General features: G+C 41.3%; 1 protein-coding gene across 1 annotated transcript in view; it reads right to left on the bottom strand.

Moving 5' to 3' along the window:
• LOC126402426 (plexin-A1-like) overlaps positions 1–19,208 on the bottom strand; it is a 354,576-nt gene that overhangs the window by 34,607 nt on the left and 300,761 nt on the right. The window contains exons 20-21 of the mRNA XM_050064404.1: positions 12,752–12,986; positions 5,880–6,028 (exon numbers count right to left, since the gene is read on the bottom strand). Coding sequence (XP_049920361.1) covers positions 5,880–6,028; positions 12,752–12,986 — 384 coding nt within the window. The remainder of the gene's footprint in view (positions 1–5,879; positions 6,029–12,751; positions 12,987–19,208) is intronic.

Genomic DNA, 19,208 nt, shown 5'->3' with positions numbered 1-19,208 from the left:
TTACAATCCTCAGTCTTCCCAAAGAACTCACCCTAAATCTGAGTTGTAGACATTAAGGCCTATGTAAGAGCAGGATTTTGTGACATCACAAGTGGTTTGGAAGCAAGCTGTAGTTCAGTATGCAACTTGCACTCCAGCAAGAGTCTCCAGGCTACACTGAGAATGGAGTTTTGGTAAAGTACGAGACATCTTGTGTCCAGAAGTTAAACTTTTGAAGTTAAAAATAGTTATATATTCACACATTGTACAATAGATTATTAAATGTATTTAATGGAAGAGCCATATCAGACATAACTCATTACTCAAATGTGTTAATTAATAAGTGTCAATTTTGTTAACAAAAACTGTGACAAAAAATGTCAACAACTTTTTTTTCCTGACTAAGATGAGACATTGACGAGCTAAAAAAAGATCTTGGCGAAATGCATGTTTGGTGGTGGGCTAACAGACCTTCAAAATGCATGACATTTTTTCCCTAAAATTATGTGCCTAGTCTATCTGTCAAAATGAAAGCAATGTCATTGGTTGAAATAGTTCAGGATATGTACAGATTCCTAAAATTCCAGCCATACATATGATGATGTCCCAAAGTTAATGACAACAACATTATGTCTTCAACGCAAAAAGGGTGTGGTCAGAAAAAAGGAATAGATCTATGGATACCCTTTCTTTATAATTCAGCAGAAAAGAAAACACTAGGCCGCTTTCACTGAAAAACAACCATGGGGTCGATTGTGTGAGCATCTTATTACGACCCAAATATGAGCAGGAGCAGAAGAGGAAGTGACGTGATGTGGCATAGAAGGCGACAAAGTCCGCTCAATATTGTTCAAATATTGAAGAAGCACGTATAGGGTGGTCAGGAGGGGTGGTCAGTGGGTCAAAAAAACACAGGACCTTTACCCAGAAGACCAGCGTTCACGTCCCAAAGTCAACATTGACTTCTTTAAATAAAAGCGTACCCTAGTATGCTAGTATGTGTAGCATGTTATGCAAGTGATATATGCGATGTGTTGTGTGTGACTTACTACTCACTACGTAGCCCACTATATAGTCACTTCACATTTTGTAGTGCTGTCCAAATGTATAGTGGGAATTACTATATCCTACGTAGTGGACTTGAAGTATCACACAATGCACTGTAAAAGGTAGTGTACAAGCGATGGTCACTAAGTACGCAATATATCCCATAATGCATTGTGCAGAAGGAATGGATGGACTGTTTGGGATGCACAAAAAAAAGATCATGAGGAAAGAGAGCAGCCCGACCACAACTTTTTGTATGTTTAACCTATGATGACATGTTGGATTTTGTTTTAACAGTTTCTCTGCCATGTAATAAATTGTCAAATGTGTAGTCAGCCATTGATATTTGTCTAGTGCTTAACATTATGTACAGAGGAGGGCTAACACAAGCTAACGTTAGCAAGCTGGGTTGCCACTTGACATGATTTGTGCTGTAATGGCCAACGTTGATACAGCATGTTTTAATTATTGGACAGCAATGACGTAATTAATAGTGCAGAGAAAATAACCCAAGCAGTGTCTGAAAGTGTTTTTAACGTTGCAAATGAGCTCACTATATAGTCCTATACGCAGAATTTCCTTTATAGAGGGTAGAAAGTACTGAAGGAGTGAATGATTTCAAACACAGCCACTGTCTTTCAGTTTGAATAGTCATGGACTCCTATGAGAAACTTTTGTGTGCAAAATCAAATAACACACAAGATAAAATAAAGAGATAATATGTCACTCAGTGAAGAGAGGTTCTCAACAAATCTGCGAGCAGACTTTTGTTTTTTTCAGCATATGATGAGCTGAGATTGGCTTGTAAACAGTGAGGTGATTGGCTACTCTCTCTCCCGCTGCACTGCTGTGTGCTGCTTTCTGAGTGTTTCTCCGTCGTCGCTCTCCAATTGATTTTAGCAGACAATCTGACATAATTGTCTTCTTGACACCAGGGGGTGGATGGGTCATAGCATCTTCCAGCTGAATATCGATAAGACGAGAGTTTTAATCACCAGTACTGACTGAGTTGCACGCACACTTCAGCAGTCAAGGCTCCCTGTGTACTCCAACTTGTCTTTGTTTATGACTTTAGGTTTTGGACTCTTGCACTCATGTATAAACTGATCACTCAGGTCTGTAAGAAAATTCTGACTTCTCCAGTCACTTTCACCACTTTGCTGAATCAGTAACATTACTTGAAAGCCCTTAACTGAATCTTTTAATAACGCTTCAATGGCCATCAATGGCTTTCACAGGGAACTCTAGACATTTTTAGAAAGTTCCTTGAAACACAGAAAAAAAGCCAAAGTCTAATCAGACCGGCCTGAACCAGCCCAGCATGGGAGAGATTCCTCTGCCAAATAGAGAAGGGACGAAAGAAATGGAGGGGAGGGAAGAAGCGTCGAGGCATGGCAGGATTGTGTGTGTGTCAGGCTTGGTGACAGAGGTGCACCCTGCTTGTTCCACTGGCTGGCACCTGTCACTACTCATCAACAACACACTAAACCCCCTAAAGACGCCTCTCGTGTCGCTCAGTCGCTCCGTCTTCCTCACCGCTCTAATTCTCTCCCTCGCACTCATTGTTGACTGTTTCACATCATTGGTCTTTCTCCCATTTTAATTTCTCCTGCTCTTTGTCTTTGTGTGTCTCTCTAACACATACACTCACAAACACACATCATTTCCACCTCTTTCTCCCTCTCTCTGTATTGTCATCCTTCTGTAACACTGTAACATCTATTCTTTCTTCCTCCAATGTGCCATAATAAAGTGTCTGGGCCTCTCTCTAAAGTGCTAAATGAGATTCTCGGGCCTCCAGGGTGGATACTGAGAGTGATGTGTGTGTGTGTGTGTGTGTGTGTGTGTGTGTGTGTGTGTGTGCGCGCGCGCGTGTGTGTGTGTGTGAAAAGAGAGAGTGAGAGCAAGAAAGAGGGCAGAGAGGCAGATGGATAACATGTACGTACTGCACGAGCAGAGTCTTTACCGAATTTAAAAGAGAGAGCTAGGATCTGCAAGACTGTGAGTATGTGTGTACATGCACCGCGTGCAGTGTGTGTGTGTGTATGTGTGTGAGAGAGAGAGAGAGAAAGGGAGAGTATAACTGGCGTGTAGTGTGGCTGTCTAGCTTAGGGAAGAGAGCAGTCACACAGAGCAATAAAGCTAGGAGCGTTGGTTTACACAGGCCATTGGATTACATCGGCAACCCCTGGGGGAAATACAGAGGGAAGGGGAAGGAAGTCTAGACATAACTATAAAACACGTAAGATCCCTTTACCTCTGCCTGCCTGACACCTCAAATTAAAGGTGGACTGTATTTGTATCGGGGGACATCTTCTCCACAGTGTCATGTTTCTAGTCCTCATTTCGATTTGCCAAAAAAGGCCAAAAAAGTGAGAGAATGTGATAGTTTAAGATGTCTCGGGCTGACTGGTTAATAAAACTTGCTGGGCATATTCATGCGAGACACTTTTCAAAGGAAGAGGACAAAAACTTCAGCTGATTTGTGCATGACGAAGAAGTAAAGCTTTATAGAGTAGCAGTTTAGGACAGGGCTGGGTTCAGATCGACAGTTCCATTTTGGATCTGGCTCCCATTAGGGCTGCATCTAACAATTATTTTCATTGTTGATAATCTATCACTTATTTTCTCGATTAATCGCTAAGTTGTCTAGTCTATAAAATGTCAGAAAATGGTGAGAAACGTAGATCAGTGTTCCTAAATGACCAAGATGATGTCCTTATATGTCTCGTTTTGGTAGCTTTCTAGCCCATGTTGACGGCCTCTTTTGCTGGTTAAAAAAACATCACTGACAGCATATCATATGGACTGTATCTAATCAACCTAATTTCCCTAACAACTGCAATGAAACATCTGGCTGATGTCTCGTTAAAGCTGGCGTGTGCTTGGCCAACCCAACCAATGAATGCAACTACTACTAGCCAATCAGAGGCTCTAATGAAAAGATTGGTTTTCATGAAAAGAGACGGCACTCTACAACAGGGTGTGGACGGGATGTTTTGGTAACTCTTCTCTTGACAATGTTCTACCTGATCACGGTTATATAAAGACTATCACTTTTACAAAAAGTCACGTTGGAACAAATTTGGACTAACATGCTCAAATTAATTCAAACATAACTCATACTGCCCCCAGCGTTGTCTCTAAGATTCCCTATGTGGTGTGATATAACTGCACTATGTGTCTTGAAATTGTGGTGTTACTTGGAATTAAAAATCCTGGCTCCACTTCTGTCATGATCCTGAAAACCTTCTACAGTGGGCCATGTATCCTTGCATATAAATTTTGCTATCTTATTGGTGAGGGCCTTCTGGCAAGGCTCCTGAGGAGCGTGGTAAACAGTAGTCAGGCAGACGAGGTCTAGAGTTCACATGGCACATCATATCAATATTTAAATCACCTTTGAGAACAGATAGTAGAGCAATAAGATGTAAAAAGTAGGCAAAATCTCTTTTGCACATTTAATCAACATTTCATATTTTATGCCCCTGTCTCATTTTTTCAGGTTGTATTTCCAGGCTGTGAACATTCATGACACTCCAAGTGAAAACTGGAGGTGACTGCAGAATTTATAGTTTGTTATTTTCAATATTCAAAGCTTAACACGGTTACATTCATACATTTATTATTCATAATAATAAAATACTGTTAAATTATGTGACAAAACTAAATGTGTCTGCAAAAGTGATAAATAATGAGCGACTCCTGTCGGTTGAGAACTTCTAACTTTGCTGTATTCTTCCAGATTTTGCATTATAAGTCATTTTAACTATATTAGTTATAGTGTTATGGTCTCTGCTGGAAACCACAACGGGCTTTTTTCTATATCCAAAGATATTACTGTTGTATTGAAGTAATCACTACTGTTCCTTCCAGCCAAAAATAAGAGAGGATGAATCACGAAGAATGAATCAAAAAAAGAAGACATGGCAGCTATGAGACCGCCCAGAGGGCAATTTTTTCCTTCTTCTTCGAGGAATATAAATCCACTGTCTGGATTAGAACGATTAAATGAAGCTGTAAAAGGTCAAACAAATTATTCCTTGACTCCAAAAAGTCAGTGCTCCAATCAAAGTCAATGGAGCAGCACCAGATTCTACATCTTAATGATACTGCTGATTACAAACTTGGCTCCCTGGTTTCCAGCTTCGGAGGAGAGTAGTTTATGTTGACATGCTATTGATTGTACTTCCCTTAGTCTCAGCTGTAAAATGTCTTTATAAATCGGGTGCACTATCTCCATTCAGCTGTGTTGGCAAGGTGGTTGCATGTACTGGCTTAATTAATAACTTAACAGTGATGTATAATGCAAGTAAGATTCCTAGTAACCCTGAATCTTATTTCCCCCTCTCTGCTCTAATCCCTCTTCCTTCATCACTTGCTTCGTTTTTGCTATGCACTCTCCTTTTACATCTCTTTATCTTCTTGTATGTCTTATGTATCATTTTTTTTCAGTCAATCCTCACTTTAAAACTCTGCTTCCCTACATCAAGAGAATATGGTGAGCGTCTGTCCCATGAGATCAAACTAATGATGATACTGAGGCTCTTGAAAAGTCATTTGCATTCATTGTGACAAGATGAATCCATCAACACGTAAGTAAAGTATAGGTTATATGATAGCTCTTGCCTCACAGCTTTTGAAGAGGTCTGTCTCTGATGAAACCTGTCATGGAATAATGGCTACAAGGGTAGTAAAGCTGGAGGGACGTATTCATGTCATTAAATCCAAATTTCACTACTTCTTTGACTTGATGTTAGTTTATTAGTGCAAAGGATTACTTAGTTCGACTGGAATGGATTATTTATGGTGAGTTTTGTTTTAGTTTTAAGCTCGGTTGGTGGTGTACTGACCCGTACCTCCATCTCCTTGAGCACAGGGTGGTCCTCAATGCCTGGAAACAGGACCCTCATCGCATAAGTCCGATAGTCCAGGAAGGGAATCCCAGCTCCGTCCAGCTCTTGGGTCAGCTCGTGGATGTCTGTCTGAAGCTCAGCAAAAGCTACAAAAAATGGAGAGAGAGAAGGTGACAGGATGAGGGCTGGTAACCAGACCAAACAACAGCAACTGTACATCATATTAGGTTGTGGAATCACATTAATCATAGACACTGCCAAGTGATTTTAATCATGTATGAATTCATCAATTCCATAATTCATCTAAAAGATCTGCGGGCAGACCCTCAATGACATTGCATTATCGACAAAATGGTCCAATTTATGGGAACTGACCATTGTTCTGATGGCTCATAATACCAAATCCCCAATAGCCGGAAACACGTCCTATTGGACCGAAAGCCCATTATCTCGAAAACATATGTGCATTGCTCCAAAGGGCAATTTCTCATCACCGGACAGGACATCATCGGACTCTCCAACTGTGGCGAAGGCATGACCCTGCTCTAGTCTGCCTCTGATTGGCTAGTAGTAGTTACATTCATTGGTTGGGTTGGATAGATATAGGCATAAGGAGGGTTAGAGTAAGAATATCAAGATAAGACAATTGGAGGCAGAGTAGGGCAGGTCATGACTTTGCCAAAGTAGGAAGGTCCAATGACATCATTCTGCATAACAATTAGCCATGTGCTTCTGTTTAGGGAGAGGACATTTGCAGCAATGCACGTTTGTTTCTGGGATACCAGGCTGTCAGCAAATGGCCTTTCAATCCAATGGGATTTTTTTTAGACTACTGGGACTTCGGAAATATGAGCCATTGAAACAGTTGCAGGGCATCCAAATAACAAATCATGTCTAGTTCTCAAGGTTCCGGCACAACAGTATTTAAAACGGCAAAACAACGCAATCAGTGGGGCTAAGTAAATTCAACATTGGTGAACTCTGACACAGAAATTCACCCTGTTTACTAATAGCAAATTAGAGAGCAGCCCATTGAGGGAACGGAGACATGGGGAGTCCTAAATGAAGGAAGCTATCGTTGTGCCATCTTGTTTTATTCACCTTCCTATTGCCAGAGCTTAAACTGCTCCATGAAAAAGACATGGTTTTTCAGCGGCTAGGAATAAACTGTACAAATATATTCTTTAAATAAACAGTGCCTTGCCAGCAAAGACTGTCATTGTTGAATTCGAAAGTAATACATTGATTATATCAATATATAACATTGGTAATTCCATTTTCACTATTTATGAAAAGCAGAAGTTGGAGGGTAATTCAGTAATTCTATGATGCACAACTATGATGATGAAAGAAGCCCACAAAGGCGGTAAATAAAATAATGCAGACAGGAAAGACGGCTGAGAGAATACAAGGATAAGCAATTCAGTTAATTTTAGTAAAGGACACATAGTAGCAATGTCATTTCTCTACAATTCTGCATCTAGCTTTCATTTTTTTGGGGGGTATACATAAGTCCTGAGATAACACTTAAAGGGGCTCTTCGCAATATTCAGAGACTCTAAGTGACACGGTTCTCAACATGGAGGTGGCTGAGCCAGTGACTAGCAGCTCAAGGTGCTAACACCATAAACAGCGCTTAACAGAGTTAACAGTGTTAACCAGGGGAAACTGGAGGGAGGGCGCTACGTTTCTTCACAGTCGCCATCCCATTGTCAGCTGTAAACGTCATATGAGCACAGTGCAAATTTGTATCGATGAGCTAGCCAGTGGGATACACACTTGCCCTAACATGGGTGTTATGTGTGGCCGGACAGGCTTGGTACAACAAACCACAGAGAAGCTCAGATTACAACACACACAGAGGGAGTGTGACTTCATTTCCTGTTCAGAACTTCATTACTCCACTATATCTTTACATAGCCAGTAGTGGTTTGCTGCTTTATTAATGCTCTGAATGTTTCATACAGAACCTAAGAGAAAAAAGACAGGTCTGAAAATGTAGTGAACTAAATTTAGTCCTTGGTATCTTAGCCCTAACAAATTCAACCTTTGCTTGTCCAAAAAGAGCCAAACATAATGAAATAAAAAGGGAAAGCTAGCTCGGGGAGAGAGAAGCAGAACCAGCAGACAGAAAACAAAGTTCCTGGAAAGGAAAGTCAATTAATTGCATGAGTGGATAATTATTAAGAGAGCGACGGATGAGTTTTCATGCATAATTTCTCCCAGCTGTTATTGGACTGTTTGGTTCACAAGAGAGATGGAGAGGAGAGGAAGCAAAGAAGATAAAGGGAAGGAAAAAAAGAGTCGTGAGAAAAAAGAAAAGACTGGGAGGTTAAGAAGTGAGGGTGGTGGGGGAAAGGAAATTCAGAGGACATAAGTGATTAAGCCAAAAACAAAGAAGAGAGAAAGAGAGATCAGCAGGTAAAGGTCAGAAAATGTGAAGTAGAAAGTAAAGGAGAAAAGAGGCAGAGCAGAAGAAGCAGAATAGGAGATAAAGGTGAGAAAAAAGACGCCAGCAAAGAAAAGGCTTCCATTTTTAACTTCCTTGTCATCTGAACTCTCATCCCATCATCTGTCATTAATCAGTCTCTTATTTATTGTTCAAACTGTAAACTCTTCAGCTTTTTAAAGGGCCCAGCATTATGTAAGACAGGGGAAGCATATTATGATTTCTGATTGGCTGAAACACCTGTAAAAAAACACATCAAGATACTTCAAACATAGTTTAAAGTGAGACTATAACCTTGGCTGAACTGAAGCCACTGTGGCCATAAGCAGTTGAAAAATACTGAATTAGTTCTCTGAAGTTTTTTTGGGGTATGTTGCAAAAGCATCATCATAAGATGGAATACAACCACACAGGGTTACGGCAATATCAATCTAAAGTTTACTAAAACAAACAAATATCAGCCACAATAAGCTTCTGGTCATACCAGACCATGTAGGACTGTAACAGCAAATTTTCCTGAGTGCATTACATTGAACATGAGTGCATGTTATCTGTTATGAATTCATCTTTTCATTTGAAGGAGGGAAACAGAGTTATTTCATCTCTCAAAAGATACGTGGTCTTCCTTTAAAGGCCCTGACACACCAAGCTGACAGACGGCAATCAGTGTTGGGCTGTGGGTGAGTGTCTATTGCCCTAGTCTTTGCAGTGTATCCTGCACTGTTGGCTCTAGTTGGCCCTTGTAGGCCCCCTGTCTCTATAATGTTATCCCTTCGATAGTCTGGCGACCTGTCCAGGGTGTACCCTGCCTCTCGCCCAATGTCAGCCAGGATAGGCTCCAGCCGCCCAGTGACCCCTAACAGGATAAGCGGTTACAAAAAATGAATGAATACATTTTCAGATTACTTTTCTTTAGCCATTGAGTTCTTTAGCAGAGACATTTTGTGATGGTTTGCCTTGTTCCTTCAACATTGGATTTTGTTGTTAATGTGCTAGCTAGCTAACTAGCGTCATAACAGTCTTCTGGTTTCCCTTTTTGAATGGCAAATTCAGACTACTGCCGTCTGCTTGTGTGGAGAGTTACTTCCTTACACACAGGCACAGGACATGTGTGCTGATTGGGAGTCGACTGTATTCCCTGCAATGTGTTCAGGTGCAACTTGAGACACAGGAGACGTGAGGTGATATAACAGTCGCCTTTCATTGCAGCTAGCTCTTTGAAGTCAGTTTGGTGTGTCTGTGCCTTAAAAGTTCTACTGCTAGTTGAAATAAGTGAAAATAAGTTATATTCAGCTACCCATAATAGCCACCCTAGATCTTGTAATTTTCACTAATAAAACTAACTTTAATAAAACTCATGACAGCCTTAAACATAGCTCTTTTATTTGTGCGATTGTACTATCATGAAAATGCACTATAAGGATTTGTGACAAAAAGGACTAAAATCATCCTAATATTATAGTACATGATTATCCCTGTCTACAGCAATCTGAATTACAAAGGTGTGCAGAGCCAATAATCCAGGAAAGACAAAGAGACGCACACCCATTATGATGCCTGAAAAAGTGGAGAGATTCCCCAATATTTAAAATCTACTCACGGTAAAATCAGGAGCACATAAGTTATTTTCATGTAAATTAATATTTAATTGTCACCTGTTGCTATAACATGATTCTGGTTTCATGTACAAAAATTTCACTGTGGCTGCTGTAAACACAGTATCTATCTAGTGGGTCTTTCCTGGGAAAATCCTCATGTGTGTCTGATTTGAGTACACGAAGAAAAGACCTCAATCTACACAGAGTCTGGGAAGTGAGGTGTAAAAATGCCACAGCACTGAGTGTGCTTACAAACAAAGCTTTGCCCAGGAATTTGCTTGGAAGCCCATTTGCGCTTTGTTTGCTTTTATACGCTCATAAAACGTCTAAAAAACATCTATATTACCTCCCCTGAACCAAAAAGTGACACTTGCCAGTCAGCAGTTGTCATTTCTAATGTGCAACTAATCATCCATGACTGCTAATATGCTAGTTTGGATGACTCTGTACGGTTCGATGTCTACTTCTAACGGATGACTGAACCAGACGTCCCCTGTCTCTTCCCCTCAAGACTCTTAGAGCGAAGCCAACCTCATGCACACACACTGACTTTTACCACCACACACACACGTGCGCGCGGCGGACCGCCCACTTCATCTGTTCCTCCGCCCACACACACTGTCTCGTCTCTATAGGCCAGCTGGGAGTACAGCAGGCGGGGCGGGGTGGGAATAAGGCCATGCTTCATTTCCTGGAGTGCTTTCATTTCTATTGACTCCAACACTGTCTGGTTTCTCTTTGAGGGGAGAACAAGGTTTATACTTGTGTTTTTTTCTTGAAAAGGACTAATGTTTAAAATGATACAAGGTGAGAACACATTTTCTGAAAATGTCAGAGAGCATGCGGCGATCACAGCAGTTTTTTGGTTTGACAACTGATCCTCGGCAGCTGATGGAGCTCTAACTCTGTGTCACGGCTCTAGTGTAATCACATTATAACCTTGTACTATGGCTGTGTGTGTCTGAGTCATTATATCGAGTGTAAACACCTGGGCTGTCCTTACATCAGTCATCTACACTCTGCTACCAAAACTCCGACCTCATCAGCTCCCTCTCAGCCTGTACTGTCCCTTGTCCAAATGTTTCTCTCTCATTTACCTCTCACTCATTTTACCTCTCATTTCTGTGCAAACAACCTCCTTGTTACTTTGACCTCATATCGCCTCTCTCACTTTTTAACTCCCAGTGCTTTGAATGCTCGCTGTCTTTTTCTGAAGCTCTAAATTTTCACTCGGAGGTACGGACAGATGACCGACATATCAGCACTGTCCACCACCGTCATCAAAACAATATATTAATGTGTGCATCATGTCAGTATGCCGATGTGGCAACATCATGCTGCACATACAGCTCCATTTGGTTTGCCTCCTGACTGCATTTCTGTCATGATGATATTATAAATGTCAATAAACTGGCTGCATCATTTTATATAAGCCCTGTATTTTTTGTAAATAAAACCCTTTTCTATTCGCTATGACTTAGCTATGACACGGTTATGCATCTGCCTCAGTAAACATACCCTGCAGAAACCCTGTTGTCAGTGATGACGGCAGCATCCCACTGTTATTGATTGCATCTCTGTCTGCAGTTTCATTCAGAGTTCTCTCCCTCCCTACATGTTTTCTTTGGCTCTTACATTCCCCTTTGGCAGTCGAGTCTATAGAAATGTCCTCTAACCTTGTTCAGTCTGCACATTCCATACCATGAAACCTCAATCTGCTTTCTCGTCTTCTATAGTTGCACACTCACTTGGCATGGCAGACTTACACAGTCCAATCAGTGTCATAGCCAGTGGCTTGATTTTTAACCTCAACCACTCAGCTAGGATGCTGGCGTCCTGGGCTGACATTACTGTCTTTCTGAGACTGTAGCGGGTTCAGTTTTAAAGCTAGAGTGAAGATACTGGTATTGTATGAAACTAGACGGCTGAAAGAATACATCAGTACCAGGAAAAGGGGCTAAATAATGCTCCAAAGTAAGGCTAAATTGTGGCGAGAGACAAACTGGCATGACCATTTTCACAGGAATCCCTTGAACTCTCACCTCAAGATATGAATAAAAATGCCATTTTCCTTATGCAGTACAAATTTCTACCTACTGTATTTGAATATTTCTGCATAGTGGGTTCGCTAAACAGTATTGGAAATGCATACATTGGCTATGACTGGAAAGCTTGTACATTCCATGAGCCCAGTTTTATTCATGTGTAATGATGCTAGCCCCCAAACTAGTCATTTCATTGTTGAGAGACCTTTTTAAAAAAACAACAACTAAAAAACAAAAACTTGACCTCACTGTATAAAATTACCTGTAGTTACCTCTAGGATAATCACAGCCTCATGAAACTTCACAACCACAAACTAGAGACTGAAGGCATTCAGAGGATATATGGCTTTCATAGGTATATTGACAGTACAGGGGTTTCCAGAACAGAAGTGCTCACCATCCAATCAGCAAAAAATGCTCGGTGTTCCTCAAGCACTTACACACTTGGAACTCTCAAAGTTTGAAAGGTGCCTAACCAAAATACAATGCTTATTACGTATTCATGACTAGGAAAACTTGACACAGTGCTGTGCTGCATCTCACATTAATCTTAATGTTCCAGCTTTTAAATGATGTCTACACACATCTAGGTGGCATACACTAATGATCTGCTATCTCCCCCTAAAGAAACTCTGTCACCCCTAAAGAAGAGAAAAATGGGTCTATGGTGGGGAGGAGTGGAAGGGGTTAAGCTAGTTTACTCAACATATACCCTATCTAGATACATCTAGATAGTTCAGATGTATCTAGTTCACACACACTGTTTTCATTGCCTACCTTCTTTACACTCCAGGGCCACTCTGGACTCCAGGTTGTCCATCTGGAGCTGCAGACGTTTCAAGGTGCGGTCAGCGTCCCTCGACTTCCTTTTGTAAGCAATCAGCACAGCAATTATGACCAATAAAAGAAGGCCGCCTCCCCCTCCGATGCCGATGATGGCAGGAAGCGTCAGCAGGCTGTCCGAGTAGATGTGAAGAGTCCCGGGGGAGTATTCAAACCCACCAGCACGAATCTAAACACAAACATACGACTGATTTTTAATGATCAAAGGAGAAAGTATTCACATTTGTTACGTGACTCTCAGTACTCAGTGCAACCTCTCTTTTTCTGGTTGCCATGGAGCAGCTGCAATATCAGAACTGAAGGTTCAGCGCATTGCTCAAAGGCAGCTCCACTACAGGAAATAAAGGAGAGGAAATTGCTACTTATTTACATTCCCCTACCAAATTCTCTTCAGCCGGTCAGAGGATTTGAACTATCACCTTCCAGACCTACTTAAAAACAGGCAGTGGTAACTTCTCCAGCAGCAGGTGGTTTGAGAACAGATGAGGTGGTCTGAAGAGATCGAAAGTTGGTGGTCTGATGAAAGCGAAGTTGGTTGACCCGATTTCTACCACAAGGATCATTAAATTTTCATCTGCTCTGTACTCTCACTAAACAGGCTGATCTTTGACAGGCTTATACTGGGGGGAGGCTTACATCACCTCGACTGCTGTGAACATTTCTTGTAGGAAAGGTTTTCAAGTCCTGCCTTTAGGGGAGCAGCTTCAGAGGGTTTTGGTAATAAAGATCTCACAAGTTAACTCACTCGGTCCTTTGAGTGATTTACCTCCTGCTGCACACTCTGCAGATATTTAGGCCCAGTATTTGGGTTTCAAGTTAGATATTTTGTCTCTAATGTCCTCATTTATCACTGTCAACTTTAACAAACTGATGTAGGTCAGAGAGGGAACGCTGTATACATGCACAAGGTTAAAGCAGTGCAGTGGAGGTAGACACAGACGGTGTTAAAACCTTACACACAAAACACTGAGGACACCCAGAACACACACACACATACACACACCATACTCACACACAGTATAAGTAATCAAACAAAGTAATCACCAGCATTTAGATCTCTCCCCAAGGAGCCTTAGTAATTATGGGAAGTCAAACACATGTAATGTTTTTTTTCTGTCTAACGACATTTACATAAGCGCAGTGCGTCTCTGAGAAAAAAAACACACACACAGCGCTGGAATCCATCAAATCAAGCTATCCACAAGGGGGGTTGATAACCGATTAAAATGAGGTGTGATTATGCACTTTGAGGCTCTTGTAAGTGCACTTGCATGTTAACATTATCAAAGTCTGATTTAAAGAAATAGAAAGCCTGTTGTATCAATATCAATGTGGGCAGTGCCTACAAATTCAATTTGCAATAGTAGAGACAATTAGATTGGCTTGTATAAGATTAAGCAGACAATTAGCTGCTTGGACATGATCAGGCTACAAAGGAGGAAGTTGGACTGAATTAACTTGTATAGAAAAAATACGCCAACTGTAGTATGAGTTTTGATAGGTTGGGTTGCTCAGGGACAGTCTCCTACTCAAACTGATTATTTAAAGAGTTTGCAGGCCAATTTAAAGACACTAATGAAGTCTGTAGAAGCTGATGCAGCCTCGCGTAACAAAAACAAGTTTCTTAAACCCAGTTCAGACCAAAAAAATGGGACAAGACAAAATTGGTTCAGAACATAACAGGAAAAGTTGCAGCAGTGTGAAGTGGCTCATCTCAGCTCGACTCAAGCCGGCTGATAGTCTCACCTGCAACACAGTTTTCAAGTCACCAGTGGCTGGTTTTAGAACGTAAGAACAGTCACCTATTTTAACAGCTAATCCGTTTGCAGTGAATGAAGCTGGTGAAGTCAGTTACAAACTGTCAGCGGAAAGTGTGTTCACTTGCTGCGGCATTGTCTGACAACAGCTCTCCGTCCTCGCCAAGCCTCTCTCTGTCTCATTTAAATGCCCGCGGCTATCGACACATAAGTCGGGTTCCTTTCTTATGGTGTGTCATGTGGGATGGTGGGCCAATGCTGCTGCTGGCTGTATGTATCTCACACATACTCAAAAATACAGTCATTACTTGTACCTGAAAAGCCTGACGTTAGAACAAATGTACAGAGAGTCATTGCTATGGAGACGATACACCATCTCTTCTAGTTGCATTGGTGTAAACTGGCAGGTGTTCAAACATTGCAGACCAGCGCATTACAAGAAGTTGCAAGTTGGTCTGAACAGGGCTTTATATTCCATAGTACAGACTGCACTGACGTTTTAATGGCATAGCTGTCAGGCTCAGAGTGGTGACTAACTCTTCACACGTTAACCTCTGTCTTAAAGTTGCTTTAATTACTTTATTTCTATATTAACAATGGTTTGTGTAATGTGATAGGAGTCCCTTGTCATGATGAACCCATGTCTTTAGTTCCCCTTGGCTCACTTGAGCCTTTGCGCATCTTTCAGCGCATTATTTTAGTTGAACAGCCCACAGCTTTAATGTTTGGGTTCACTCTCACAGCTCTCATGGCCACTCTCCACCAGCAGCGGGCAGCTGAAAAAGCTCTGATAAAGCTGCTGTATGCTACCGGCCCAGCACCAAACAGCAGACAGACAAAGTTTGCAACTAGCAGGTGAACATAGTGGAGTATTTAGCAGCCAAAGAGACAGATATTTTCCTCAGGAGACTACAGCAGATGTATTAACAGAGTGAATATTTGACTTAAATTCATAATGTAGCCATGTGGGAAAATATGTCAATGATGTCATTGTTTTAGCTTGTTGTACCCACAAGTGAGGAAGAAGGTTTGGATGATTGCATAATCACATTAAAATCTATGCTCACATATTGGATGCACAGTAGGCCTTGCATGCAAAATGTATCAATAAAACAGGGCATTTGGAGATGAAGGGTAGGTTTATTACCCCTAATATTCCCAATTATAATGTGTCGTCTAATAAGAGGTCACTGCTATATCTGGTATCCTATCCTCAGACGACTTGAATGCAGCATAAGTACAAGCGATATTAAGTTGGTGACACATTTTCTAGGCATTTGTCTATTTTTATTCTCCTGACAGACTGAAGGACTGATGGAGGAACTTAAAAAGCTGAAGGCCAAAACAACAAACAAGTTTCTTCGAAAACTCAAGGGAGGCACACAGCTGCCAACACACAGCTGAGCATCCGAAGGGACACACAAAGACACGCTGACACAGTCTGTACACCCACATGCACACTAAAGCACACGCACACACACACAAGCCCACTATGTCTGGACACCCATTGGGGTCCCCTGTATGTAGGTCATTCTACATGGGGAATATTATTGTGCTACAGCTGTGTCCTTCTCTGCAGCGCTACGCACAGCACATGCAAAGACAAAGATGTGCACATAAACACAAACATGGGAGCGCTCACGCACATGGGAAGGAAGCCACAAACACTCGTACGTGCAGTAACACACACACACACACACACACACACACACACACACACAGCAGAAGAGATCGGAACAGACAGCTCTATTTTTTCTTCGGCTATTGTCAGACGAAGGACTAACTCCACCACCCCCGCCAACACATCGCATCGCTCCGATATTCAACATGACATTTCATTCAAAAAAAAAAAAAAGAAAAAGAAAAAAGAAAAGGGGGGTAAAAAAAAGGAAAAAAAAAAATCCAGTTCCACCTTGGAACTGGCTGGTTGCGTTGAGAGCTATCATATTGAATTACATGGATGCGCTGTCAGTGGCTTTCGAGGTATATTGGCTGTAGCTAGAGGGGAGTAAATGTCATAAAGATATAGTGAAATGACTGTGAGAGGACATTGGTGATAAGTTTAAAGGGAGTGGGAGGTGGGGGGAGTTGAGTGGGCGTACTGGCGGGATATTCAGACAAACATCCAAATATATTCAGAGTGAGTGCTGCATCGCCTGGCTGAGGTTTGACCTTCCTCAGTACAGATGCTCCAGGAGCTAGGCGGTGATTTTGAAAGTCTGCTCCAGTCAGAATGAATCAGGGACTTAAGTGTGCAGTCTGATGACAACTCTGGACAAGTAAAGCTGAATGGTTGGCACGAGACGCATTTGTAAGCTTGTTCTTTGACTTTTCCCAGCGCTATCTCCCACTGTGTCATAACTACAGAGTATATAAAACTCTAGAAACAACAGTGACATCAACAGTATTCACATTGTGAGTGGTGATAAAAAAAAAACTAGTCCCAGCTTGTGACAATTCACATAGAAAACAGGAAATATAACTCGATGATGTGGCAAAGTCTTCCCAGAAAAATGCAATATGCAGCTTGGATTTGCTGAGAGTTGGACAAAATTTGCACATCAGAAAGGTTTATACAGTGAACGAGGTTCCTGGATTAGAGCTTAGAGACAAGCTTAGCGTCTGCGTATCAGTGGCATCCTGGAGAAACAATTCTATTCTTAATACCACCTTTAATGTTTCTGCACAGCTTTAGGACAGAGCCCCACTGGTGATAGTGCCTTGTCATGGACATAAACTGTAGCAAAAGTGGAAACTTTTCTTATCATCATTTAACTCTCTGTTGGCTCACATTCAGTTTATATGCTACTCTTATTAATCCTGAGAAGTAGGTTTGTATATATAGTGGCTTGCAAAAGTTTCGGCACCCCTAGTCAAAAATTATTTTTCTGTGAATAGTTAAGTAAGTAGAAGATGAACTGATCTCCAAAGGCATGAAGTTAAAGATGACACATGCTTTTCAACATTTCAAGCAAGATGAGAGTATTATTTTATATCAGTTTCAAAGTGAAAAAGGGAAAGGAGCACCATGAAAAGTTTGGGCACCCCAAGACATTTGAGCTCTCAGACAACTTTTATTCGAGTGTCAGATCATCATTAACTTGTTATGGCTATGTTTAATTCACAGTCATCATTAGGAAAGGCCAGGCGATGCAAATTTCAAAGCTTTATAAATATTGTAACTCCTGAAACCTTGTCCCAACAATCAGCAGCCATGGGCTCCTCTAAACAGCTGCCCAGCACTCTGAAAACATTCCTTGTTTCCTGAGTTCATAATGTCATTAGGAAATGGCAGTTAACAGGAACTGCGGAGGTCAAGTTGAGGTCTGGAAGACCAAGAAAACTTTCCGAGAGGGCTGCTCGTAGGATTTTCAGACATGCTAATCAAAACTCAAAGAACAAAGATTTATCAGACTCTGGAGTGGTGGTGCACTGTTCTACTGTGCAGCCACACCTGTACAAATATGACCTTCATGAAAGAGTCATCAGAGGAAAACCTTCCCTGTGTCCTCACCACAAAATTCAGCGTCAGAAGTTTGCAAAGGAACATCTTAAAAAGGCTGATGCTTTTGGAAAAAAGTCCTGTAGACTGATTAAGTTAAAATGGAACTTTTTGTACGCAATGAGCAAAGGTATGTTTGGAGAAAAAAGGGTGCAGAATTTAGTGAAAAGGACACCTGTGTTACTACAGTAAATACTGACCATGCAGGGTGCCCAAAGCTTTGCTTCAGAGATTTTCCTTTTTTTTGTCATTTTGAAACTGTAAAAGATTGAATTAATAAAAGCAATCTTGCTTAAAATATTAAAGAAATGTGTCATTCTTAACATTTTGCCTTTTGGAAATCAGCTCATCTTTTACTGGCTTAGCTATTCACAGTTAACAAACTTTTGACCAGGGGTGCCCAAACTGCATGTAACTCCATTCCAACAGTATATTCCAAAAAACAAAACAAAAAAAATCTACTTCCCATGTTAGAACAGGCAAAACGGCAGGTTTTCAACAAAAAGGAAGCACAATATTTGCCTTTAATTGACACAATGTGCAGCTATCACCACCACTGGACCAGGTAGGCAAACTTGACTGAGATGAAAAAGGCGTCAGAAACGGAGCCCCTGTAGGAGTAGGGGGATGCCGGAGGGCAATTTTAACATATAAGAGAAGCATTCTGGTGCACTCTGAGATGAAAACAGGGGAAAATAAATATGTTTTCTGCTTTGGGATTCTTCCAAAAGGTTCCAAAAAAATCTAGACAGTGGCACACTCCCTGCCAACCCATCACCCACTGTGCAGCAATAGAGTATACTGGTAGAAAAGATTCCCGCACACTTACATCTATGTAGTGTTTCACTTTATTCAGAGCTTTGGTCTGCCAGACCTTCATCAGAGAGTAAATGTTTCAACAATGGACAGGCACCTGAAGTTACGAATCCCAATCATATGCAACACAGCTGTGCACAACCCTGGTGGAAGAAGCTCCACCTCTTGGAGACTGTAGGTTTTAAGTAATGAATGGAGTGCTGTGAGGCACACAAATGGAAGCCATACTTATCATAAAGTACAAATAGGGGTGGAACACAGTGAATACAGAAGAAAAAACCCATACAATCAAAAGGCACCCTATAATCTTACTAAA

Source organism: Epinephelus moara, chromosome 16, assembly GCF_006386435.1.
Source record: "Epinephelus moara isolate mb chromosome 16, YSFRI_EMoa_1.0, whole genome shotgun sequence".
In the NCBI taxonomy this organism is placed as follows: Eukaryota; Metazoa; Chordata; class Actinopteri; order Perciformes; family Serranidae; genus Epinephelus; species Epinephelus moara.
Note: the sequence above shows the minus strand (reverse complement) of the source record. Positions and strands in the feature narration are given on the sequence as shown.